The sequence below is a fragment of the Oncorhynchus mykiss genome, chromosome 7 (assembly GCF_013265735.2).
Source record: "Oncorhynchus mykiss isolate Arlee chromosome 7, USDA_OmykA_1.1, whole genome shotgun sequence".
Taxonomy (NCBI): domain Eukaryota; kingdom Metazoa; phylum Chordata; class Actinopteri; order Salmoniformes; family Salmonidae; genus Oncorhynchus; species Oncorhynchus mykiss.
In genome coordinates this window covers 47,928,325-47,956,259 of record NC_048571.1, presented here as the reverse complement: position 1 = coordinate 47,956,259, position 27,935 = coordinate 47,928,325, and the positions used below count along the sequence as shown (strand labels likewise).

At 42.6% G+C, this 27,935-nt stretch overlaps 2 protein-coding genes across 6 annotated transcripts in view; both read left to right on the top strand.

Moving 5' to 3' along the window:
• Positions 1–18,864, top strand: part of LOC110527918 (extracellular sulfatase Sulf-2) — a 54,785-nt gene extending 35,921 nt beyond the window's left edge. For 3 of the 4 annotated variants that reach the window (XM_036983389.1, XM_036983390.1, XM_036983391.1), the window contains 19 exons: positions 5,095–5,337; positions 5,884–6,123; positions 6,221–6,372; positions 6,863–7,032; positions 8,759–8,909; positions 9,020–9,195; positions 9,359–9,487; positions 9,587–9,643; positions 10,422–10,551; positions 10,699–10,915; positions 11,213–11,474; positions 11,750–11,846; positions 11,940–12,094; positions 12,227–12,396; positions 12,615–12,757; positions 12,931–13,039; positions 16,132–16,165; positions 16,484–16,537; positions 16,895–18,864. In XM_036983389.1, coding sequence (XP_036839284.1) covers positions 5,160–5,337; positions 5,884–6,123; positions 6,221–6,372; positions 6,863–7,032; positions 8,759–8,909; positions 9,020–9,195; positions 9,359–9,487; positions 9,587–9,643; positions 10,422–10,551; positions 10,699–10,915; positions 11,213–11,474; positions 11,750–11,846; positions 11,940–12,094; positions 12,227–12,396; positions 12,615–12,757; positions 12,931–13,039; positions 16,132–16,165; positions 16,484–16,537; positions 16,895–16,925 — 2,655 coding nt within the window. In that variant the 5' untranslated portion in view covers positions 5,095–5,159 and the 3' untranslated portion in view covers positions 16,926–18,864. The remainder of the gene's footprint in view (positions 1–5,094; positions 5,338–5,883; positions 6,124–6,220; positions 6,373–6,862; positions 7,033–8,758; positions 8,910–9,019; positions 9,196–9,358; positions 9,488–9,586; positions 9,644–10,421; positions 10,552–10,698; positions 10,916–11,212; positions 11,475–11,749; positions 11,847–11,939; positions 12,095–12,226; positions 12,397–12,614; positions 12,758–12,930; positions 13,040–16,131; positions 16,166–16,483; positions 16,538–16,894) is intronic. The other variant, XR_005052592.1, reaches the window with a different exon arrangement.
• Positions 18,865–19,603: 739 nt separating this feature from the next.
• LOC110527917 (rho GTPase-activating protein 39) overlaps positions 19,604–27,935 on the top strand; it is a 55,084-nt gene continuing 46,752 nt past the window's right edge. For both annotated transcript variants that reach the window (XM_036983388.1, XM_036983387.1), the window contains exon 1: positions 19,604–20,028. In XM_036983388.1, coding sequence (XP_036839283.1) covers positions 20,015–20,028 — 14 coding nt within the window. In that variant the 5' untranslated portion in view covers positions 19,604–20,014. The remainder of the gene's footprint in view (positions 20,029–27,935) is intronic.

Here is a 27,935-nt window from a genome sequence, read left to right as displayed (position 1 = left end):
GTACTTTTTACACATTTTGTTACACTACAGCCTTATTCTAAAATTGATTAAATTGTATATTTCCTCATAAATCTAGACACAATACCCCATAATGACAAAGCCAAAACATTTTATTTTTAGAAATGTTTGCAAATCTATACAAAATAAATGTAAAAGTATGTAGAGATCAGTTAGACTGTTTTCCTTCAAGTCCTCATACCATGAGGGAAAAAAATAAACATGCATTGAGAAAGGGATAGATAACAAAGATAATTTATAGCCTACTAGGCAAGCAGTGTTTTGTTTCTGGATTTTGCAGCACAGCCTGAATTGTGTAGCAAAATGTGTGGCCAGAAAAGCACAATTGATTCCATCAAACCACGTGCCATTTACTCCTCAGACAGCAACAGATCCACAGTATTTACAGGGCATTCAAAAAGTATTCAGACCCTTTGACCTTTTCCACATTTGGTCAATAATCTACACACAATACCCCATAATGACAAAGCAAAAACAGGTTTTTAGAAATTTTGGCAACAACAAAAACATTTTTTTTACATAAGTATTCAGAACCTTTACTCAGTACTTTGTTAAAAAACCTTTGGCAACGATTACAGCCTCGAGTCTTCTTGGGTATGACGCTACAAGCTTGGCACACCTGTATTTGGGGAGTTTCTCCCATTCTTCTCCACAGACCCTCTCAAGCTCTGTCAGGTTGGACGGGGAGTGTCGCTGCACAGCTATTTTCAGGTCTCTCCAGAGATGTTCGATTGGGATCAAGTCCGGGCTCTAGCTGGGCCACTCAAGGACATTCAGAGACTTGTCCCAAAGCCACTCCTGCATTGTGTTGGCTGTGTGCTTAGGGTCGTTCTCCTGTTGGAAGGTGAACCTTCACCCCCAGTCTGAGGTCCTGAGCGCTCTGGAACAGGGTTTTTATCAAGGATCTCTCTGTACTTTACTCTGTTCATTTTTCCCTCAATCCAGACTAGTCTCCCAGTCCCTGCCACTGAAAATCTTCCCCACACCATGATGCTGCCACCACCATGCTTCACCATAGGGATGGTGCCAGGTTTCCTCCAGAGGTGTTACTTGGCATTCAGGCCAAAGAGTTCAATCTTGGTTTCAGAGAATCTTGTTTCTCATGGTCTGAGAGTCCTTTAGGTGCGAGCTGTCATGTGCATTTTACTGAGGAGTGACTCTCTACCATAAAGGTCTGGCCTCTCCGTCTGGCCTCTCTACCATGAAGGCATGAATGGTGGAGTGCTGCAGGGATGGTTGTCATTCTGGGAGGTTCTCCCATCTCCATTAAGGAACTCTGGAGCTCTGTCAGAGTGACCATCGGGTTCTTGGTCCCCTCCCTGACCAAGGACATTCTCCCCCGATTGCTCAGTTTGGCCGTGTGGCCAGCTCTAGGAGAGTCTTGGTGGTTCCAAACTTCTTCCATTTAAGAATAATGGAGGCCACTGTGTTCTTGGGGACCTTCAATGCTGCAGACATGTTTTGGTACCCTTCCCCAGATCTGTGCCTCGACACAATCCTGTCTCGGAGCTCTACGGACAATTCCTTCGACCTCATGGCTTGGTTTTTGCTCTGACATGCACTGTCAACTGTGGGACCTTATACAGGTGTGTGCCTTTCCAAATCATGTCCAATCAATTGAATTAACCACAGGTGGATTCCAATCAAGTTGTAGAAACATCTCAAGGATGATCAAGGGAAACAGGATGCATCTGAGCTCAATTTCGAGTCTCATAGCAAAGGGTCTGAATAGTTATGTAAATAAGGTATTTCTGTTTTATAATTGTAATACATTTTAGCCTTGTCATTATGGGGTATTGTGTGTAGATTGATGAGGAAAAACGTTTTTTAATCCATTTATGAATAAGGCTATAGCGTAACAAATGTGGAAAAACTCAATGGGTCTGAATACTTTCCGAAGGTACTGTATACTTTATGTCATACAGCACTACCACTCACAGTGGAGAGGAGAGGGAACCATCCATTCCTTTATTTATTGTCAAAGTCATTGCAGCAGTGTCAGTGAGGCATTTCTGGTGTTTGGCGACAGAGCTGTTTAATTAAGTGGCTTTTCACATGTTTTTGTATAGTGTTCCTTGTTGTTGTTTTGGTTTTCATCCCATGCCAGTGATGGGAGGATAAGGGAGGGATGGAGAGGGGGACAGGAGGGGCAGAGGAGTTGGGAGAATATAACACAGCAGAGCCCACCTGGTCAGAACCTTATCCATTCCCCAGACAGGCAACAATGCCCTGAGAGACAGAGACAGAGAGGTGCTGGCATAAAAGCAGAGAAAAGGCAGATGTGTGTGTGTGTGCGTTGTGTGCGCATGTGTGTTTGTGTGTGTGTGTGTGTGTGTGTGTGTGTGTGTGTGTGTGTGTGTGTGTGTGTGTGTGTGTGTGTGTGTGTGTGTGTGTGTGTGAGTGAGTTTGTGCTTCCGAGGGATGGGGAGGTGGATGTATGTGTGTGTGATAGAAGAGCTTGAGTGTGCGTATAGAGAGGGTATGAGTGTGTTATAGAATCAGGACGTTCACAGACAGAAGGGCCTGCTTGGATACAGGTACAGTTTGGCACCTAGAGGTCTGTTTTCCATGAGGATATCCCTGGGCATCAACACTGTGATCAGGTAGGGGGAGGAGGGTGACAGAAACAGGGTGGCTCCCCTCCTCTGGAATAGTAACATACCGAACTGACTTATCTACTTTGTGTTTGCTTGAGCTTGATGGATATGGCGATATTATTTTATTAAACGCCTTTAATTGATTTGGCTCTGTAGGTTGTTTAGTTTGCATGTGAAGTGTGTGTCCACGTGTCCATGCATGTGCGTGCATGTGTGTGTGTGTCTGTGTGTGTCTGTGTATGTGTGTGTGTGCTCTATTGTCCCCATAAACAATGGCATCCCAGTGAGGTTGTTGTTGTTGAGTGAGTTACCTCCCAGCAGGGAGAGGCTGGTGTTGAGCTGTTGTTGTGGGCTGTTTTGTGTTCTTACAGTTTCTATGCTGGGAGGAATACACTCCCTGTAGATCCACAGAACACTGAGCGAACACAGGCCATTCAATCCTGTCAATGCTCTCAGTCAGTGGTGCTGTTGGTTACTTGATTTTGTGAGGAGGCCTTGTGACGCTCTTTCATACAGTGGTGTCAAGTAACTATGTTAAAATGCTTTAAAGTACTACTTAAGTACTACTTAAGCAGGGTATCTGTACTTTACTTTACTATTTACATGTTTGACAACTTTTACTTTTACTCCACCGCATTCCTAAAGAAAATATGTACTTTTTACTCCCCCATACATTTTCCCTGACTCCCAGGGCAGCAAAATCATCCAATTCATGCCCTTATCAAGAGAATGTGTGGTCATCCCTAATGCTTCTGACCTGGTGGACTCACTAAACACAAATACTGGGTTTGTAAATGATGTTGGTGTGTGCCCCTGGATATCTGTGAATAAGGAACTTGATGTATTACATTATCTATTACTTTGGATACTTAAGTACATTTAAAACCAGATACTATTTTACTCAAGTAGTATTTTACTGGGTGACTTTTACTTATTATAATACCAATCTTTCTCAATCTCAAAGCTGTGAGAAGAAACACCACACCATATTTGTATTCAAGGCAGTCTTTTCGAAACATTTACAGCAAGTACAATCAGTTGCCATTTCCTGTACTGTGAACATATGTAATCAACAGTTTCCATGACAAACTCTGTTGGGGTTCGTTTGTAAGAAGTCAGAGGTGTACTTGCATTATCAAATCAATATAGAACAAGTATACATTTAGCAAATGATGCATAAAGCTATAATTTACGAACAGAGCACTGTCACAGCGTGATGTCTATTGTTTAATGAGGAAACGCAGTGTGTGAAGTTTACTGCATCTACATAATTTCCTCTTACTGAGCACACAGATAATGCACCACCACATCACCACGTCTACGCTGTCTGAAATCAGTCTTATGAGCACTTTTTTATCCTGCCCTGAAACACTTTCTCAATGCACACTTTGTAACTATTTGAGAGCAACAGTATTCTGTATTTCTTTCCTCAAACATTCACCAAAGCAACCCACAATGCCCTCCTGTTCAATAACCTCTGTCTCCTCTGGTAAATCTCATCCCGTCTTTAAACTCTTTCTCCTCTCCCTCACCTCCGCCCTGCTCCATCCCCCTGTTCTTTTCGGGTAGACGAGGGAGCCTTGGCCCCTGGCCCAGGCCCATTAGCCCCAGACTGGCAGCCATGTGTTCACCAGCAGAGATCATTACACTGAGGCAATGACACCGCTCTAATGCGTCATTAATGATTGATTAACGAGGGGAGCCTAAACAGGTGCATTTATATGGAAGAGCGCCGTGTAATGGCTTTGCTCACATCTGCCTGTTCTTTTTTTATTTATTATTATTTATTTTTTTATTTTACCCTTTTTTCTCCCCAATTTCGTGGTATCCACTTGTTTTAGTAGCTACTATCTTGTCTCATCGCTACAACTCCCATACGGCCTCGGGAGAGACGAAGGTTGAAAGTCATGCGTCCTCCGATACACAACCCAACCAAGCCGTACTGCTTCTTAACACAGCGCGCACCCAACCCGGAAGCCAGCCGCACCAATGTGTCGGAGGAAACACCGTGCACTTGGCAACCTTGGTTAGCGCGCACTGCGCCCGGCCCGCCACAGGAGTCGCTGGTGCGCGATGAGACAAGGATATCCCTACCGGCCAAGCCCTCCCTAACCCGGACGACGCTAGACACTAGTGCGTCGTCCCACGGACCTCCTGGTCGCGGCCGGTTGTGACAGAGCCAGGGTCTCTGGTGGCACAGCTGGCGCTGCAGTACAGCACCACCCGGGAGGAATCTGCCTGTTCTTTACTTGAGTGTGTCTGTGTGTGAGAGAAATAGTTGAACGAGAGAGACACTTACAGTATTTCTCACAGAATTCACAGAGAACTGCTCCTGATGACCATAGACCACAGACTTTCTGACTCGTCAATATGACATGTTTTATAATTGTCACAGCATAGCTACCAGATTGTAGCAGTTTGTATGTTATGGATCGTTTAGGTCTGGTCTCATCCTTGTCTCTGTGTTTGTCAATGTGAGTGAGGGAGTACGGCAGCAGAGTGGCCCCTGCTTCAGTGAGAAGGAGGTGAAGACAAGGTAGAGCCATGGGAGGACGGGGCCTCCTTCTCCTCCTCCTCCTGGGGGTGGTCTCCCCGGCCCAGGGCTCGTCCTTCCTCTCCGGCCAGCGCCACCGGATACGTCTGCAGAGGGATCGCCAAGCCCGCAACAATGTCCGACCCAACATCATCCTCATCCTCACTGACGACCAGGACATCGAACTGGGTAAAACACAGTGTGTGTGTGTGTCTGTGTGGTGCTTGTTCAGTGTCTGTCAGCATGTTAGTGAGAGAGGTCAGGATAATGCTTCCTCTTGGCACCATTCTCCATTTGCCCACTCGAAGTCAAGTACACCATGGCCAACTTCAGTATTGGCATGGAGCGAGTGGCCTATGGCATCTATTGTCTGAGTGCCAAACCCTGGCCATCTCCCTCCCCGTTTAAGCCCTTAAACTGCATATTGGACTGGAGTGCCGGTATAACAACCTCACTGACACCCTTTGTTCCGCTCTGATTGCTCGTGAGAATACCATTGAAAACCAGGAATTTATGGTCGAGCATCTGTTTCACTAAACAATCGGCATCAGCCTGAAAAGCCTTTAGTACACATGAATTCAAATGGGCGACTCTTCACAGAAAATATTTATTCTCTCTCTCTCCCCCTCTCTCTCTCACATCCCTCACCCCCTTCCATCTTTATGCCTCTCTTCCCCTCACCCTTTCCCTCTCTCCCTCCTTCCCCTCTCTTTTCCCCGTCTCTGTCTCCTCCAGGCTCAATGCAGGCCATGAATAAGACACGGCGTATCATGGAGCAGGGAGGCACCCATTTCTCTAACGCCTTCTCCACCACTCCCATGTGCTGCCCATCGCGCTCCTCTATTTTGACAGGGAAGTACGTTCACAACCACCACACCTTCACCAACAACGAGAACTGTTCCTCGCCGTCCTGGCAGGCCCACCATGAGCCTCACACCTTCGCTGTGCACCTTAACAACTCAGGCTACAGGACGGGTGAGTGTGAACTGTGCAGCATATATACACACACACAGACACACATGCATTATTGCATAGTGAATCACTTTGTACTCGTGCCCACCTCTTGTCCCAGCCTTCTTTGGGAAGTACCTGAATGAGTACAACGGCTCGTATGTGCCCCCTGGCTGGAGGGAGTGGGTAGCGCTGGTGAAGAACTCTCGCTTCTACAACTACACTCTGTGCAGGAACGGTGCGCGGGAGAAGCATGGCAGCAACTATCCAAAGGTTCCTGTTTCAGTTTTCACTCAAATATTGGAGTAGTAACCTATGATGATGAATAACCCTGATTTAATCATCCAATTCTTTAAAATGATGATAATATTGTTATGCAGTAGTATAAAATAGTATACAATAGTATACAATATATACAGTAGTAAACAGTAGTATACAATAGTTAACAGTAGTATATAATAGTATACAGTAGTATATAATAGTATACAGTAGTATACAGTAGTAAACAGTAATATACCGTAGTAAACAGTAGTATATAATAGTATACAGTAGTATACAGCAGTAAACAGTAGTAAATAGTAGTATATAATAGTATACAGTAGTAACCAGCAGTAAACAGTTTATCTCAATCAAAATGCTGTTATAAGGCAGCCTGTATGACAAGCTTTATTGCTCTATACACATTTTTCTTTCCCTTTCTGGAAGGAAGTAGCCTAATATTAGAGTTCAGAACCTCATGTACAGGCGATTCTTGCTTCCACAGGACTATCTCACAGACATCATCACCAATGACAGCCTCAACTACTTCCGCTCCTCTAAGAGGATGTACCCCCACCGACCAGTGATGATGGTCCTGAGCCACGCTGCCCCACATGGGCCAGAGGACTCAGCACCGCAGTACAGCACTGCCTTCCCCAACGCCTCGCAGCACATGTAAGGATATACTGTAACAGACACAGACACACTCATTTGACAGAAGACGCAGTGTGCTCGTGTACGCTGAATGTAGGATCAGCGATGATCTGGTCCTGGGCTAATACCACCTCTCCCATTGGTCATGTGAGAGACAAACAGGGAGGCAGTAATGAGCCTGTGTCTTTGGTCGATCATCCTGAGTCCCATAAGCATCATTAAAGTACTGAATAAAAGTGTAACACAGTGATTATATTCAGCCCAATCTGTTTTAATGTCAACTTTTAATTGCTTTTTCTCAGAAATCTACACCCCCCCCCCCCGTTGGGAGCTTAGAAATTATCTCGCTTTCCCTTTATGGAGGGAAAGAAAATGTCTCCCCTCTTACTCCATCCCTCCAGAAAACCCTTTTCACATCCACATTGCAGTGGCTCATCTTCATCCTCTATTTAAATCTGTTGTCAGGGCCTTGTGCTCCAAGGCCATAGACGATTAGCTTTTTGCTTATCGATATGCTGGAATGTTAAATATGCCTTGCCTCCAAGCCCTCGTTAGATATTTAGCAACTTGTTAACTTTGAAATCATTAAGGTTCCATCTACCCCTGAGTTAATATTAGTTCATATTAATAAAATGGTCCTCTCTATGTTAGCTGATATTGATCAGAATGGCAGCAGGTTGGCTTTTCTCTGGTTCATATGCCTCCAATACAGCATACACAATAAGTTATGAGATCAGTTTCAAAGGTGTAGTTGGAGCCATTCGCAAGCACTCGGAGAGCCTATTGTTGTATATGTCAATCGTAAAACAACACAGGGATTGGAACCGGTTCAGGGAAAATAGCAACATTTTTTGAGGAACGGAAACAGCACCCGGAACACACAAGTCTCCGCTTCATGCCAAATGAACTATATGAACCGTTACTTTTTCGGGTTCGAACCAGTTCAAAACTTTATTATGGTGGTCGGAAAACTGGAACTGAAAGAGAAAAACGTTGATTTTGTTCGGAACAGAACGATTGGAAAATGATTTTGGTTCCAACCCCTACATCATGAAACCAACCACAGCTTTGTATAATCTATTGGAATTCACATGACAATGCAATTCAATTCAACACAATACAATATGCAACACAACACAATGCAATGCAGTGCAATATAACAATGCTTCCTTCACACCAGAATTTCACATTTAGACTATACAGCTATGCATATTAAACACTCTTCTATGAATACTGTGAGAACTATCACAATGTTCCCTACCACAATACTATTCAGTGTTAATTCAAAAGATATGTCACCTCTATAGAATGTGATCTGTAAAATTATTTCCGTAAAGGGGGGGAACAGAACCACTCTTCACCCCACCGCCTTTAAAATAAAGTTTCTGTTTTGTTGATGAAACGGAGGAGAGGAGGATCCAGCATCGTGGTAAAGAAAAAGTTGCGGTCCATGTTCTACTGTTCTATTCCTGCGTGCAGTGAAACTGCGTTCGCTGGTTGATGCAACTCCTTTGTTGTTGTAATATTGTAAACAAACATGGCAGTTTCAACAACTACAGATTTCATCTTAAAGCTCCTCTGGGATTTCTGGAGACATAATGGTGAAGATATCAGAGCAGTAAGCACTCCTCTGTCTCATGTGCTTGGTAAAAAAAAGTCAGTTCCATGGCAGGAAAAACAAAGACACGTCAATGAAGATACATTTCGTCGAGAACTAAGTACTCGTTTCCCTCCATCCCTTTCTCAGAACCCCGAGCTATAACTATGCTCCTAACCCAGACAAGCACTGGATCCTGCGCTACACAGGCCCCATGAAACCCGTCCACATGCAGTTCACCAACATGCTGCAGCGCCGGAGGATGCAGACCCTGCTGTCTGTGGACGACTGTGTGGACAAGGTGGGTCAGGCTGGTAGACAGACAGACATGAAGAAAGACAAACAGAAAATAGTCTCTCATGCTCAACTACAACTACCTGACTACCTGTCTCACTGTGTCCTCCTCCTCAGGTGTACAACATGCTGGTGGAGACAGGTGAGTTGGACAACACCTACATTGTTTACACATCAGACCACGGCTACCACATTGGCCAGTACGGCCTGGTCAAGGGCAAGTCCATGCCCTACGAGTTTGACATCCGGGTGCCCTTCTACATACGAGGCCCCAATGTGGAGGCAGGAGCCATGTGAGTGCAACTTTGAAGCTTTGTACAGTACCTTGTTTAGTATATGTTTCAATAGAAATGGTTGTCTTTTGGCTCTTATCTCACTGTTACTACTACTCTCTTGATAATATCTATTACGCAGCACTCATCTCTCTCCCCCACCTGCTCTTGTGCCCTCCTGCAGTAACCCTCATGTGGTGCTGAACGTTGACCTGGCTCCCACACTGTTGGACATGGCCGGAGCCGATGTTCCCTCTGATATGGACGGCAAATCCATCCTCAAACTCCTGGACACAGACAAACCTGTCAACAGGTACAGAGGATCGCAACTTCATTTGCATGGTTTGAACTTAACACAGTGGACACTCCATGTCGCTTCAGGATGACCTGAAATATCTTGCTTTTGTTGCAGGTTCCAGGTGAACAAGAAGGGGAAGATGTGGAGGGACTCCTTCCTGGTAGAGCGAGGGTCAGTCTGTTACATTCATAATTGAGTCATTAACACTCCTGCTGTGTTCCAGCAAAATTGGACCGATTTCCAAGTTTTCTCTCTGAAAAATGTAGTTAATTTAATCTGATTGTCATAAGGTTCCATGACTTTGTCCATACTGGGCATCTGAACATACAAAACACATTTAGATGATTTTCATTACATTTTGGGTGTTTTATTTAACTTTTGTACACCTGTGGTGTTCCTGCTCAAAAATGACCGGTCATTAGAAATGAATGGGTGAGACTACAATTAGTGTATAAAATTGGGTTCAGGCACATGCCCATTCATCAGATGGACACACTTCCTCTCCCAGAACCCCACATGCATGTGTGTTTGAGCACACACACACACACACACACACACACACACACACACACACACACACACACACACACACACACACACACACACACACACACACACACACCCACACACACACACACACACACACACACACACACACACACACACACACACACACACACACAGGCCATAAATAGCAAATAGAAGTTCAAAACGTGATCTAACACAACATTAGGTGATAATATATGTATTATTATGGATTTATAATCAGCTATAATGGGGCAGTAATTTTGGACCGGGAACACAGAATGAATTAACATGAAACAAACACAACAGGCGGGTTAATCAAGTGCAATTAAAGGGATAATCCCCCACAGCCATGTGATCAAAGTTTTATGTATGTTTAGTCTATGTTCTATTACTCTCATCTGAGTCCATCCTGTTCACACAGGAAACTGCTCCACAAGAAGGCTGATGGGAAGGAGGTGGCCCAGGAGGAGAATTTCCTCCCCAAGTACCAGCGGGTCAAAGACCTGTGTCAGAGGGCAGAGTACCAGAGCTCCTGTGAACAGCCAGGGCAGGTAAGAGTTCCGTACAATACCCACAGGCACAAACACTTATACATTAGCAGAAATATAGCTAAATCTCTCTCCCCATTTTCCCCTCTCTGAAAAAGGAGGGAGAAATGTAGCTAAATCTCCCCCCCTTTCCCTTCTCTATGTGTGTAGAAGTGGCAGTGTCTGGAGGACCCGTCTGGTAAGTTGAGGCTGTATAAGTGTAAGGGAATGGCCAGTCTCTATGCCCCACGTATGCAGGCTCTGATGGCCAGCAGCGGGTCCCAGCAATGGGTTGGACACGTCTCCAATGCTGGAGACAGCTGTGACTGTGGCCCCCTAGGCCTCAAAATTACACCCCTGAAGAGGAAGAGACTGCTTACCAAGAAAAGTGAGTAGTCCTTTCAGTGGCTTATAGATTTACCATTTATCAAAGGCCTATAAATTGTGCTTGCAAATTATAGGACAAGTATTTGTTGTCCCGCAGTGGCAGATTAGAAAACTTTACAAAAATATTTTATTTTTCTTGAAATTAGACATAATACAATTTAAGTGACTTCCTGTGCGTCATTTAAAAACAGTGACAAATGCTATATACTTTAACACCCTCTCTCTCTCTTGGGTCATTGGCGTTGCAATACCTTAGTAATAATAACATTGAAATTAAGAAATCTTGTAACCCCATCAGAGGTAAAGTCCACTAAGAGTCTGACTAGGAACCGTTGGGCCCGGTCCATTCCCTTTGAGCTGGATGGAGACCTTTATGCTGTGGACCTGGAAGAGGGCTACAGGCCCGTGGGCCTCCGGAATACCAGCAGGCCTGGGGAGAGGAGGAGAGGAGCGGTCCTGCAGGAAGACGACGATGAGGAGTTCAGTGGAATGGGAGTTACAGCCAGACCTACAACCAGCAACAGCCTTACACCACCTGCCGCTCTTAAAGTCACCTACAGGTGTGTGTGTGTGTGTGTGTGTGTGTGTGTGTGTGTGTGTGTGTGCGTGTGCGTGTGCGTGTGCATGTGAATATCTGTTAATATGTGTGTTGAGCTTCCGTGTCGGTGGGTCTATGAGTAGTAGTATGATTAATCTTTATGTTCTTGTGAAGCACACTAGCTGTACAGTGATTCATGCTCAGGTGTTGAGAGGGTGCTGTAAGAAAGTGCTAACTGCTGTAAACTGGTGGGTGTAAAGGTGATGATACAGTAGCTGGTGGGTGTTTTCCCCACAGGTGCTCCATCCTGATGAATGACACAGTCAGGTGTGATGGAGGACTCTACAAATCCCTCCAGGCCTGGAAAGACCATAAGCTCCACATCGAGCACGAGGTACTGCTCTAGTTGATCCTCAATCTGACCTGGCTGATCTGTAGCCTTTCTTGTCATTGCGGGGGTTAACTATTGTGTATGTGCTGTGCGCAGATTGAAACCCTGCAGACGAAAATAAAGAACTTGCGTGAGGTCAAAGGTCACCTGAAGAAGGTTCGGCCTGAAGAGTGCCAGTGTAACACCCCCAATTACCTGTCCAAGAACAAAGGGATGTTCAGACTCGATGCAGGCCGCATTCACTCACTAAAGTAATGATTGTGAGATGGTGGTGTGTATGTGCATGTGTTTGTGTGTGTGTGAGGGAGAGAGGGAGGGAGAGAGGGAGATCCTCACAAATCAGTGTATCTCTCTTTATATGTCCTCTTGTGGTGTGTCCTCAGCAAAATGCCCTCTAAGCAGAAGAAGCAGTGGCTGATGAAGGAGCAGAAACGTAGGAAGAAACTCCGTAAACTGCTCAAGAGGCTCCGCAACAACGACACCTGCAGCATGCCTGGTCTCACCTGTTTCACCCATGACAACCAGCACTGGCAGACTGCCCCCTTCTGGACAAGTATGGAATGACAGAATGCAGACTAAAACAAATGCAGAACAATAGTAACAGTTAGAGTAAAAGTAAAGAGTTTTTACCACTCTGCTTCATCACTGCCACAAAATGATATATTGAATGATTAATTGTAACGATCCAAAAATAAGATGAAGTAGGTGTGTTAAAACTGGCCATGTATCTTGTTTGAATAACTACGTCTGTCTCTTTCCATCCCCTGCCAGTGGGTCCATTCTGTGCTTGTACCAGTGCCAACAACAACACTTACTGGTGCCTCAGGACCATCAACGACACACACAACTTCATATTCTGCGAGTTCGCCACAGGTTTCATAGAGTATTTCGATCTGAACACTGACCCATACCAGGTATCTCTCTCTCTCTCTCTCTCTCTCTCTCTCTCTCTCTCTCTCTCTCTCTCTCTCGTTCTCTTGCTCACTTGCTCTCCCTCTCTCTTTTAAATCTCACAAATGAGCTGTAGCCTCCTATTGTGATTTTTTACAGTGTTTGGTAACAGATCCTGTCCTCTGATTGTCTGTAGTTGATAAATGGGGTTAGCACCCTGGACCGCACTGCCCTCAACCAGATGCACCAGCAACTTATGGAACTGCGGAGCTGCAAAGGCCACAAGCAATGCAATCCAGAGACAGGTGAGTCAGAAAGACACACACACACACACATACAGTACCAGTTAAAAGTTTGGACACACCTACCCATTCAAGGGTTTTTCTTTATTTTTACTATTTTCTACATTGTAAAATAATAGTGAAGACATCAAAACTATTAAATAACACATATGGAATCATGTAGTAACCAAAAAAGTGTAAAAAAAAATCAAAATATATTTGAGATTTTTCAAAGTAGCCACCCTTTGCCTTGATGACAGCGTTGTACACTCTTGGCATTCTCGCTTCGCCTGGAATGCTTTTCCAACAGTCTTGAAGGAGTTCCCACACATGCTGAGCACTCATCGGCTGCATTTCTTTCACTCTGTGGTCCAAATCATCACAAACCATCTCAATTGGGTTGAGGTCGGGTGATTGTGGAGGCCAGGTCATCTGATGCAGCACTCCATCACTCTCCTTCTTGGTCAAAAAGCCCTTACACAGCCTGGAGGTGTTTGGTCATTGTCCTGTTGAAAAACAAATCACTGACAGTGTCACCAGCAAAGCACCCCCACACCATCACACCTCCCCCTCCATGTTTCACGGTGGGAACCACACATGCAGAGATCATCCGTTCCCCTACTCTGCATCCCACAAAAACACGCCGGTTGGAACCAAAAATCTCAAACAATCAGACCAAAGGACAGATTTCCACCGGTCTAATGTCCAGTGCTCGAGTTTCTTGGCCCAAGCAAATCTTCTTCTTATTGATGTCCTTTAGTAGTGATTTCTTTGCAGCAATTCGACCACGAAGGCCTGGTTCATGCAGTCTGCTCTGAACAGTTGATGTTGAGATGTGTCTGTTACTTGAACTCTGTGAAGCATTTATATGGGCTGCAATTTCTGAAGCTGTTAAGTCTAATGAACTTATCCTCTGCAGCAGAGGTAACTCTGGGTCTTCTGGGCCTTTCCTGTGGTGGTCCTCATGAGAGCCAGTTTCATCATAGCGCTTGATGGTTTTTGTGACTACACTGACTGACCTTCATGTCTTAAATGAATGATGGACTGTGGTTTCTCTTTACTTATTTGAGCTGTTCTTGCCATAATATGGAATTGGTCTTTTACCAAATAGGACTATCTTCTGTATACCACCCCTACATTGTCACAACACAACTGACTGGCTCAAACGCATTAAGAAGGAAAGAAATTCCACAAATGAACTTTTAACAAGGCACACCTGTTAATTGAAATGCATTCCAGGTGAATACCTCATGACGCTTGTTGAGGTGAATGCCAAGAATGTGCAAAGCAGCCATCAAGGCAGGTGGCTACTTTGAGAAATCTAAAATCTAAAATATATTTAGACTTGTTTAACACTTTTTTGGTTACTACATGATTCCATATGTGTTATTTAATAGTTTTGAAGTCTTCACTATTATTCTGCAATGTAGAAAATAGTAAACATAAGGAAAACCCCTGAATGAGTAGGTGTGTCCAAACTTTTGACTGGTACAGTACATACAGTGGGGCAAAACTTATTTAGTCAGCCACCAATTGTGCAAGTTCTCCCACTTAAAAACATGAGAGAGGCCTGTAATTGTCATCATAGGTACACTTCAACTATGACAGACAAAATGAGGAAAACAAAATCCAGAAAATCACATTGTAGGGTTTTCAATGAATTTATTTACAAATTATGGTGGAAAATAAGTATTTGGTCAATAACAAAAGTTTATCTCAATACTTTGTTATATACCCTTTGTTGGCAATGACAGAGGTCAAATGTTTTCTGTAAGTCTTCACAAGGTTTTCACACACTGTTGCCGGTATTTTGGCCCATTCCTCCATGCAGATCTCCTCTAGAGCAGTGATGTTTTGGGGCTGTTGCTGGGCAACACGGACTTTCAACTCCAAATGGGGTTGAGATCTGGAGACTGGCTAGGCCACTCCAGGACCTTGAAATGCTTCTTACGAAGGCACTCCTTCATTGCCCGGGCGGTGTGTTTGGGATCATTGTCATGCTGAAAGACCCAGCCACGTTTCATCTTCAATGCCCTTGCTGATGGAAGCAGTTTTTCACTCAAAATCTCACGATACATGGCCCCAATCATTCTTTCCTTTACACGGTTCAGTCGTCCTGGTCCCTTTGCAGAAAAACAGCCCCAAAGCATGATGTTTCCACCCCCATGCTTCACAGTAGGTATGGTGTTCTTTGGATGCAACTCAGCATTCTTTGTCCTCCAAACACGACGAGTTGAGTTTTTACCAAAAAGTTATATTTTGGTTTCATCTGACCATATGACATTCTCCCAATCTTCTTCTGGATCATCCTAATGCTCTCTAGCAAACTTCAGACGGGCCTGGACATGTACTGGCTTAAGCAGGGGGACACGTCTGGCACTGCAGGATTTGAGTCCCTGGCGGCGTAGTGTGTTACTGATGGTAGGCTTTGTTACTTTGGTCCCAGCTCTCTGCAGGTCATTCACTAGGTCCCCCCGTGTGGTTCTGGGATTTTTGCTCACTGTTCTTGTGATCATTTTGACCCCACGGGGTGAGATCTTGCGTGGAGCCCCAGATCGAGGGAGATTATCAGTGGTTTGTATGTCTTCCATTTCCTAATAATTGCTCCCACAGTTGATTTCTTAAAACCAAGCTGCTTAGGTCTACAATTTTGTTTCTGGTGTCCTTTGACAGTTCTTTGGTCTTGGCCATAGTGAAGTTTGGAGTGTGACTGTTTGAGGTTGTGAACAGGTGTCTTTTATACTGATAACACGTTCAAACAGGTGCCATTAATACAGGTAACGAGTGGAGGACAGAGGAGCCCCTTAAAGAAGAAGTTACAGGTCTGTGAGAGCCAGAAATCTTGCTTGTTTTGTAGGTGACCAAATACTTATTTTCCACCATAATTTCCAAATAAATTCATAAAAAATCCTACAATGTGATTTTCTGGATTTTTTTTCTCATTTTGTCTGTCATAGTTGAAGTGTACCTATGATGAAAATTACAGGCCTCTCTCATCTTTTTAAGTGGGAGAACTTGCACAATTGGTGGCTGACTAAATACTTTTTTTTGCCCCACTGTACATACACACAAACCACTGCTACTTCAGTTCTTTAATAACATGATCTCTATTTCAGGTGGTAAAGACAGAAACTCTTTAAGTGAATACAGGTACTCTAATTTTTCAGGCTTTATGTATTTTTGTCCTTTGGTGTCGTATTGTACATTTGACTGCATTTCCTGCATTGGGTAAATAATATAATGGAACACTTCTTTTAAGCAGATTATAAAGTCTCTGAGGTACTTCATAGGGATTGCAAAAATTGTCACATTGTTGATTCTATTAATAAACAACTATTTAGGTGAATTCTAAAACGCAAGCAGCTTCTGTTCCTCATGTTGCAATGAATCCTAATGGCTTGTTTCCGCTGTTTGTGTGTGTGTTTCCCCCTCACGTACGTGTGCGTGTCCGCGCTGTACATTCTTCAGGCCAGTTCATCGTCGAAAGAGGCCAAAAGTGAAGAAGCCCTCTTCCAAATCCCTGTGAGTTTGTCATAACCCATCTGTTCCCCTCAGTTCAGCCAACCTCCCCCTCTTCATCCAGATTATCTTGTTTTGTCAGATGGCACAGCAGCATGCTTTTCAACCTTCTCGTTTGAAGCTTTTCATGTAACTAATACTTACCTGCATTTCAATGTCATGCCCTTAAGGCTTAGATAGACCTACTTTTCAAAGTCAGTGGTGTTGTACTGATGAAGTGTCCTTTGTCTTTGGTATTTTCTGGTAATTTGTCAGAGTCGTCTTCTAGTTTTTTCTTATTAAAGTTGCTGGAACTACGATTATCAGCAATTTGTACTATTGAAACACTAATATATCTCCATCTATGTGTTGTTTATACAGAGGGCAGATTTGGGAAGGATGGGTTGGTTAACAACCTGTGTCCCACAACCCACCACATTGCAGTCTGCCAATAGAGGAGGACCAGAACTACTGGTGAACCTGAGGACTTTGTACAGACTTCATGGGAATGTAATCTGATCTACCATTATTGTGGGAGTTTATGGAGGACGATGCTGATCCTACATTAGCTGCCACTGATGCTCAGATCATCACCCAGCAAAGCAAATACTGAAACATCCAAGAAAATGAAAACTATAACCTCTCCTGTCTTCTCTCTTTCTCTCTCTCTCTCTCTCACACACACACACACACACACTCATTCACTCGCACAGGAATGTCCTCACCTCTCATCTCCCATCACGCCAGTTGTCAGGACCGCCAAACTGAGTTGGAGACTGATCAGTTGAGTGGGGATACACTTCGAACCTATACTTTGACTTCCAACAGTCACCCTGTGTGAACAGTGAATGTGAGGTGTGTTTAATATTAGTCTCTCATAACCGCCTTAACATTGGGTACCAAGATTAGTTTAATGTCAATTCTGCTGCCACAACCTGAAATGTATCATCCCTTATGGCATTGTGCCACATCTGGGTTAAATCGTCACCCCGTGGGAGTATGATGTCAGGCGATAACATCAAGTCAAGCTTTCGCCTCACTGCACAGCATGAAAGGTATTGTCCAGAACATGCTAGCACGCCTGAGGGGTATGCTACAAAGCAGTATAAAGGAGTTAGCCTGCTAACTTGCCTGAATATTCTGAAATAACTTATTACTTCTTAGAAAGATAAGCTTGACATATGTATGGTCTAATTAACTTAACCATAAACACATATCTATGTTTAGCTTTCTTAATGAACCAGAAAATCAACTGTAAAATGACATCCACCAATGAAATGTACGCATTCTGCTGGTGTGAAGATGTTTGTTTGGTAGTCTCGTCTGTATCATTGCCTAGGGGTGGTGGGGTAGTGGTTAGAGAAGTCCTGGTTTGAAGTGAACAACTTTATCAAAGTTGAACCTGCTTTGTAGTATACAACTCTGGAAACTTCTCACTTCTTTTTGTTTGTGTTATGGCTACAGAATGGTTCCCCAGGACATTTACTCCATTATTTTGCAATATACATTATATTAACGTTGATGTCATGCGAGGATTCTTTACACCCCCCCAAGGATGATACAGGAGTGAGAACGACAACACACCAGACTGTATGGGGATGGAGCTGGGCAGGATATGAAATACACATCACATCACCACCTAGCTTATCCCCCCTAGTTCACTTTAAACCAGGATGGAACTTCGCTAACCACTACCCCCCACCCTCCTAGACAATGGTACAGACGAGACTACCAAACAAGCATCTTCACACCAGCGGAATGTGTACATTTCATAAGTGGATGTAATTTTACTCCTTTGTATTGCTAATGCCACCTGCTAGATCCAATCATGTTAGTTTGTTCAGCTTGCTATACATGGTGCTATGATAACATTGCGAAAAATAAAGACTTGCTGTACAGTATGTATTTGAATGTATGTTGTGCAATTAATATACATGTTTACAATATTTTTTATAATTCAGAAAAATAGGCAGACCTCTCTTTCGTGTTTGATATGAGTTGACAAATATTACCTTTTAGAAAGAACGTAGCTTGATGAATTTTCCTAGCTCTGTATTTGTCCATTTGTCCTGTCTGGACATCTCTCTGAATTTCTCCTCTGCTCTCTCAAACCCCACTGTAGTTTTAAAATACTTATTTAAGATGAGAAAGCATTTAGAAAATATTCACTGTGAAAATAAGTCCCTGTAAAATGACTCTGTTGTACACAAGAGTAAACAAGTTCCACAACAATGTAATGCATCTTGACTTGCATATTAATTTATTGCCCTCATGTTTAGCATTCTTTGTTTCTTAGCAGTGAGACTCCCATAGCAGAGTTTTGATTGTGAATAAAGTGTTGATTGCCCTCATGTCTGTTTACTACTTTAACCTTTAACCCTGCTATGTATTGGTCACCTCTCTGTTGTTGTCACTGCTTCAGTTATACATTAGTGGGGCTCTCAGGATGAGAGTGAGAACGTTCTGTGCTAAGAAACTCAACCAGCAGGTGTCTCTGTTCGCTTTCTTGTTGCTGACCCCGTGTCTTCCATCCAGTTCACTCTTTGACTGTGAGATCCGAATCAAACACTAGAACAGGGATGTGCAATTTTGATGTGGGTGGGGGACAAAAAAAATCTGAACTCATCATGAGGGGCCTCAAATAATTTCTACACATTTTGTCAAGGGATGTAGAAAACATGTTTCTGTTTTAAAGCTAGTTTGCTGAAATTCTACACATTTTGCCATGAGAAAAGGTTGCAATTTTATAACTAATTTCACGTACTTTTTCAAGTTTTAGTGTTAATTTCGGGCAATTCTACAATAACCCCCCCACCACACACACACACACACACACACACACGAGTGGAGGCTGCTGAGGGAAGGACAGCTCATAATAGTGTCTGGAACAGAGCTAATGGAATGGCATCAAACACATGGAAACCATGTGCTTGATGTATTTGCTACCGTTCCACTCATTCTGCTCCAGCCATTACCAAGCCGTCCTCTCCAATGAAGGTGCCACCAACCTCCTGTGACACGCACGCACGCAAAAGGGTTGGCGGGCCGCCAGTTGCCCATCCCTGCAGAACCAACAGCTAGTGGCCTGTTTATAATGTTAAACCCTTAGGAACGCCTACACTTTAAATTCCCATGTGGTGGGGGGGTGTATTTAGGACTCTCAAAAACTTCAATATTAAAGACGTGAAAATGAGACATAAATCTAAATCATCAACATTGGACCAAGAGTAGGCTTAGAATTGTGTCGAATGTTCCGTCGGAGGTAGCCTTATGGCAATAGCAGGATGAGCGGGAAGCGCGTGGGTACGTCCTGGACTCGAATCGCGGGGTGACCCCATCGTATGACTCACGTGCAGAGGCGGAGACTCCATATCTAAATCACTACTGGAGAGCTGTCTCTTTTTCAGACCGTCCAACGCGGTGGGAAAATTAACAAGAATAAGTCAACATCACATTATAATTTCAAGACCAAGGCAACGCAATGTTCACAATGTGAAGAAAATGTCCGGGATAAGGTAAGATAAATGATATGGGAATTTAAACCTTACGGGCAACATGTATAACAGAAATAACTAACTCAACCAGCACCGCAAGATTTGTTTGGCGGACTATTTTGAATTTCGAGCACCGACTAACCACACTTAAGTGTAATTTACTTAACAGACGGATAGGATCTTAAACATTTTACATTTAAGTTTAAAGTGTGTACTGTCTTATCCAATATCCCTGTGAAGATGAGGAATGGTGGAGGAAAGTGATATTGCAAGGTTATGGAACTAACTTTTATTATAGTGTATGTCTGTTGTCCTGTTTATACAGTTTTTAATGCTGAAAGATATTCAGATAATCGTTTAGAATACTAGTCACCAAAAACTTTCCCCCATGTTATCTGGTGGTTGTTTGAGAGCTATAACTGATATGAATAACATATTTCAGTATCCTATAGAGACAATTATTAGCCATTAATCTTGTTAAAAACATTTTTTTAAGTCAACATATTCACCCAGCATCAAAGCATGATTGAAAATGTTGTCTATCAAGGATGTATTTCCCATAGATGCTGTATCCTTTTTGGGAATATTTAGTTTGACTTTTGAGTGTCCTTTTAATTGTCAGTTCCCACTATGATTCATCTTTAACTGATTCGCAAATTGGCTTTACTGGCTCTTTAGTGTGGTGAACAGACCAATAACCAAGGCGGAAGACAAATGTTCCGTATCCCATTTGTTGCACCGCTGTTTCACTCATGTAGGTTAAGATGGCTGGTGCAGTTAGATTGACTTGGTTTATTCACACATTAATATTCTCCAACATCTGTCTCTATGCTTTAAGACAGATGTGAAGTTGCTCATTAAAACCCTTTAGCCTCTTCTGCTTTGATTTTGTTTTATGAAACAGATGGTTCAATGGAAATAAGTCTTCGCCACAAGCTCAAAGAAAGTCTTATGTGAATGTACTCCATTTTTTTTACTTACCAAAAAGTGAATTATTGATGAACGTGAATTAAATTGTGTTTATGGATTTGAATGTGTTATTGGGTGTCACTGGTTTAAAGCGAGCATTTCTGAGATAATGTGTTTAGCCAACCCCTGCAGTCTCAACAGCCTTGATGTCTCCGTTTAGAGTGGTTCAAGGGGACATTCAAAACCTTTTTGATGACTTTCATTCCCTCACTGGTGGTGTAACCATCAGACATATTAGTCACTCCAAGGTCCTCAGTAGCATGCTGTTTGCAAAAGATGCCATTTATATTGCCTGGAGTACTAGGGAGTATACATCTCACAGCGCAGCACTATTTTACCTCTCCGTGTGCAGCTGGTGTTCTTATCCAACGTTCGGGTATTGGTGACAGCGTGAAATGGGGAGCATCTGTGTGGTGTTGGGTTCTGCATACACACTCACTTTTCAATCCATCCCACTCAATCTATCACACATTGTACAAGAGGAAAAATCCCCCCATCGATACACATTGCTAAATACTGCACAATTTATCACTTGCCCCCAATCCCCCCCTTTCCCAAAACAGATACATTTTGCCTTCCTGTACTTATGCTAAAAAGTTTATTCTATTCTACTGAGCCATTTACTTTATGTTCATATTTATATAGTTTATTTTTTCTTATTGTTGCGTTGTCGAGAAGGACCCTACAAGTAAGTAAGCATTTCGTTGGACGGTGTATACCATCTGTATCCCGTACATATGACTAATTAAACGTAAAACTTCAAACATAACCGTCACAGGGATGTCCACTGACTCCTGGAGACTTTTGAAACTGAAACTAAGTAATATGGGCAATTCCACAGTAACGGAATTACACTTTGACTGCAATATGTATGTTTTTGGGCGACCCGACCAAATTCACATAGAAATGTGAGTTATATATCTGTAATTATCATTGAATGCAAGCGGTAGATTTGTTCTGTGTATGCAATTTCTATGCTTCCCGTTCCTAAGTTTAGTTTTTGCGTTTTTACTTTTTTGTACACCAACTCCAAACAGCTGAAAATACAATGTCTTTGGTTATAGAAAATGTATTTCAGTGGTTTAGATGGTACTATGATTCTCTACGCTATCTTGTTTTCTCACAAACGGAAAATAGGCAAACTATTCAACATTTTACAACCCGGAAATAGCAGAGCAATGTAAAAAAAAAAATGTTACTTAATTTTTAATTTTTATAGATGCTAACTTTGGTAATGGAATTCAAGTAAAGTCTCCCTCAGGTTTTTATGCAATATCTGCAGAAAGAATGGAGTGTCAGATATGACATGGCACCTTGAGTTTAAAAATATCTCTTAGTTATTGATCGAGACAGTGGTGTAGTGGTGCCTGGAGAAGTGGGTATACTTTAATTTTGGCCAAAAAAATTCTAATGGCCTGCCCTGACGAAGGAAAGGCGCCCTGAGTGAAAAATTATATGAGAAACAGTGACATACACTCTGAATTATTTAACATGATAAATCCCATATTGGTCTTTCAGTCAGGCCAACTCAAGCTGTACTGTGCAAAAGGCTAATGGTATTTTTATATTGACGTGCTCATTATACATTCTCCTGTTCTATTGGTTTTCTTTCAACTTTATTTAGTTGTCTATCACCCAAATGCATTATCCTACTCATATTAGCAACCCATGATAGTTAATGCGTCTTTAAATCCCCCCTCTTTCTAATGGATATTTCCATCTCTGTCCATGAAACTGCTTGCATGTGTGCTGTTCATTTTATAATGTTTTTTTCCCGCAATTTGCATTTTGGAATTCACACATAGGCCTACCTCCATGTGTACATTGCTGCGCCTAAAATATGAAGAACTAATAGTTTATCAAAAATTTAAGCTAAACGTTGATATCAGTAAAAACACTATAACAAATTAATAGATCTACCATTCATTTTTACTTCTGTGAACTTTCCATAAATTCATTAGATAATATCTTGTGTGTTTTTGGTAACGGAGTTACAAAGCAGGAGGCAACCATTTCTCCTAAACGAAATATAAGTGTTTATATTAGTTGGTAGAGGTCTTTTCGTCAACATTATTGTGTTTTGATGTATTTCTAATACTTTGTAAGACTTTTGCGGGTAAATGTTTTCTAAGACCCCTTTTCCATCTGTGTATCCAGAAATCAAAGTCGTTCTTATGCCTAATTTTTAAGATGGAACATAAAAAAAAAATGCATGTATGAATGCCTTCATTTCCCAAAATATAGATTCTTAGCTTTAATTTCACACCCAATTGATATGTTCCTATGAACATCACATGTTGATGATCATGGATCCTTTTTGATGGAAATTACCATATGTAAAGAAGTTAGTCAGAAAAGCCCTGTTGATGCAAAAATGTTGCAATTGCCATTTCACTTGTGATTTAGAGCAAAACAATTGGGTGAACTGTTGGAATCGTGGAAATATAATGATTATTCTAATTCTATAGTTAGAATAGGAACTAAAGTGTTGATAAGTGTTTCCTAGGGGACTGTAAAATCTTTGGCTACCTTAAATGTTTTCGCTCAGCTACTTCATGTAGCGAACATATTTCTCTTTGATTTGAAGATACTGTTGCACAAACAACATGCTGATTTAGGTCTACACAATCACTGGTATTATCAAGCTGTATAGCTAATTACATTTGCTTTGACTCAGTACATTTATTAGCTAGCGATTAGCATTAGCGGCTACCAATTAAGAAAATGTAAACTAGCTGTTTGCAGATGTAAGAAACACAAATTAATAGTAGTATTATATAATGCTAGTGAATTTATATTAAGAAGCACAGTGAAAATAACATCGTTGTCAAAATAGCATCGTTGTCATCAACGTTGTTGCAACGCCATACAACACTCCTTCCGTGGCCTCCAACTGCTCTTAAACGCTAGTAAAACCAAATGCATGCTTTTCAACCGTTCGCTGCCTGCACCCGCACGCCCGACTAGCATCACCACCCTGGATGGTTCCGACCTAGAATATGTGGACCTCTATAAATACCTAGGTGTCTGGCTAGACTGTAAACTCTCCTTTCAGACTCATATCAAACATCTCCAATCTAAAATCAAATCTAGAGTCGGCTTTCTATTCCACAACAAAGCCTCCTTCACTCACGCCGCCAAACTTACCCTAGTAAAACTGACTATCCTACTGATCCTCGACCCACCGCGACCTGTATGCTCTAGTCGGCTGGCCCTCGCTACATATTCGTTGCCAGACCCACTGGCTCCAGGTCATCTACAAGTCCATGCTAGGTAAAGCTCCGCCTTATCTCAGTTCACTGGTCACGATGGCAACACCCACTCGTAGCACGCGCTCCAGCAGGTGTATCTCACTGATCATCCCTAAAGCCAACACCTCATTTGGCCACCTTTCGTTCCAGTTCTCTGCTGCCTGTGACTGGAACGAATTGCAAAAATCGCTGAAGTTGGAGACTTTTATCTCCCTCACCAACTTCAAACATCTGCTATCTGAGCAGCTAACCGATCGCTGCAGCTGTACATAGTCTATCGGTAAATAGCCCACCCAATTTACCTACCTCATCCCCATACTGTTTATATTTATTTACTTTTCTGCTCTTTTGCACACCAGTATCTCTACCTGTACATGACCATCTGATCATTTATCACTCCAGTGTTAATCTGCAAAATTGTAATTATTCGCCTACCTCCTCATGCCTTTTGCACACAATGTATATACTCTCTTTTTTTTCTCTCTTGTGTTATTGACTTGTTAAATGTTTACTCCATGTGTAACTCTGTGTTATCTGTTCACACTGCTATGCTTTATCTTGGCCAGGTCGCAGTTATAAATGAGAACTTGTTCTCAACTAGCCTACCTGGTTAAATAAAGGTGAAATAAAATAAAATGTGCTGCATTAACCATGCAGACTGAAGGCAAGTGTCTTATGGTCAAGGAACAACATGCGCTCCTTGAGTGACAAGGGGCAGGGCTAGGTCTTTGTGGAAAGCGGCAGCAAGAGATGACTCAAGTAGCAAAGTAAACTATAAAAATGGACGTTACACACGGCTTATCACATTTCAATAAACCAAACATTCAAATACCTTTTTATAGAAGGTAAATTCAAATTGAAACATTCATACCTGTATATCATTAGATTTGGTATATTGCCCAGCCCTAGTTTATTGTAACAAATCCCAGAAGTGTGCTCGCAGAATGGCAAGAACCTGTGTCTTGGAAGAGACAAGTTTTTACCACAAAAACAATTTGCCTCACTGTCTGCTCTTTCTGAGCTAAACATAGTTCCAAAAACAACTCTCACATTGGGGTGGACTGAAAAACTCCCTTATTAAAAATAATTCTTGTTGGAGAGGGCCTAAATATAGTCTAGCTAATTAACCTTACTTTTAAAATGTCTAAATACTTTTAGCGGGTCAGAGTAGGATATGATTGTGAGCTCCTGAGATGCCTCACAATAGGATGTTGTCCCTCTGTTTACTCTGTAGACTCACAATGGTCTACAGACAAAGGAGGACAGGACACTGCATTCCTCTATCAAGGTTACCCCAGTGCAAACCAGCCAGCCAGGCCTTTTGGGAGAAACATGACAATGTGAAGGCAGGATCTCCGTCACACAACCAATGGCTTTGATGATGGATGTGTTGGATTGGGCCATTAAGGGCTAGTCCGGTGTATTATGTCTAGTTGTTCTGCGGTGCTGATTGTTCATTCTCTGTAGAGATTGGTTAAAACGTTAGGATGAAAGAACGTGATAATTCATTAACACTCATTCACCCTTCTGTGATTCTCTTTTACCAAGGTGATGGAGCTCTATTTTTTTTCCATCAAATTTGTGTGCCCCGTCCCAATCCAAGCTCTGACATTTGGAATCCTTCTTAGACAGAGCTAAAGGACTGGCTTAACTTTCTGACCTCAGCTGTGGTAAACATGGTTTAGTTTTTTTAAGTGCTCATGTTCCTTGCATTAGGGTTACATTGGGACTACCAGTCCAAAAGTTACAGATGGTAATGATTTAGAGACCAGACCTTCACCTGCACCCTCAGATTTTTAGGTAATAAAAGGAAGTTTGAGATCATCACTGAGTAGTCAGGTACTAACAGTTGTTATTATTGTTAAATGTGTTGGAGGATGTCTTCATGTTTGATTGGAGCAACTCATTCCATTCCCAGCCCTCTGTAATTCTGTGGTGATTAGAATTATGTTAATCTAATTCTCCACCCTGGTCCCCTAGAGAGGACATTATCCTTCCTGGCCGTCTCATTCCTGGAGTCTCAGTGCAAACGTTAACAGCATAACTAGTCTGTGTGCTAAGTTGTCCGCATGCTTCCCATCCGAAACAGTTCAGAATAGTTTGTGCATATATTATGACGTAATTTTATAACATTTTGTTTGTTTTGGTTTTCGGGAAGGCATTTTCTCGAAGCAAGCCGAAGTTCGGAGGCGAAGTCTACGCCCCTTCATCGGTCATTGGTCAACAATAGGGATTATTCAATGAAGTGTTGTCATTCAATGGTAGACGACTCGTTTTCATGCACATTTTTTCACTTGAGAAATACTGTTCCAAACATCTTATTTAGAAATACAATTGTGCAACTCCTCGGCAAAAACGTTCAAATAAAAAACAACTCAAGAAATCTATCTTAGTTTACTACTGACTGTTTTGAGGAAGGCTATAGCATCTCAAGATGATCCGACGCATGCGGAAGCCTTTAGTCTGATCCAGAACCTGCCTGCCATCAGCAGCCCATTTCCTCAGGGGGGGATCACCCAGATGGATGCCTCTTTCCTGTGTGGCTCACTTGGCCACCTCTGACCCCCTCTCACCCTGTAACTCGGCCCTGGTTTAGACACTGGGGTTGTTGTCATGTTGGCTGGAGATGGGGAACAGAGACCGCAGGCGCAACTCAAAATGCAGTTACATACGGAGACTGTCCAACTACATAGTTAAACAAGAACATTGAATGGAAAGGGTGTTGTTGGACTATTGTCCAAGCAAATGGCTGAGGTTAACTCCTTATGGACTTAAGAAAAAATAATCTCAGCCCTAAATGTTGGTTTATGTCCTCATTTGTTACATTTCACCTCAGATAATCTGATGATAAGGAATGGACAAAGAAATAACAAACCTTAATCAGAGTTGCATCCTAATCGGTTCATTTATCTCCATATTTGTTTGGACAAGTGACTCCATTATTCCTGGTATTGACTGACATTGAGTCGTGTATTTTGTAAACACCCTGTACTCTGTCTCTATGTCCCACATGCTCACTCTCGTCCAGAGGCCGTCTGACCTGATAGTGCTCATTTGTTTGAGGATGGGAGGAGGAATAGAGGAGGCCTGTAGGGGGTAAAGGGGGCTGTTGTTGGTCAGGCTTGCCCCCTATAAAATAGGATTTATTGTGGTTTGACCCTGCTGCTGTCTCATGTCTCAGAGAGACAGTCACTGGACCTGTCCTGCTGGGCTATGAGGGGCCGGAAGTTCCCAGCATTAATTTAGTGGTAGGAAGAGCGGGATGGTGGGCGAAGACCAAGACAAAAGCCTCCATACAGCCACCATAGAGCACTGTTTCTTAGTTATTTTGGAGGCGAGGCCCAAAGTATGCCTGTGAAGGTGGCCTGCCAACATTCAAATATTCCACATCTAAATACCAATAGGAAGGTCTTGTTTAATCTTGACTCGCACACAGAGAGAGTTTGTTGCAGGGGCATTGGGTTGAGAGTGGGACCGTTGTATGGATTGGGAAAGAGTATATCCTATCTGGTAATGTAAAACTGTAAGTTGGAAATAATATTGGAAAATCAATCCATTTTCAAGGGCCACCTTGTCAACTCAAAAATGTAGTCTTAATCCAAGGGCAGGAGAAGTGCAAACTGTTCATGATTTGGATTATCGCAGCTGTTGATGGAGTTCACCCCAAATCTCCTAAACATGTCCCAAGCTCCACCCACTGTACTCCGA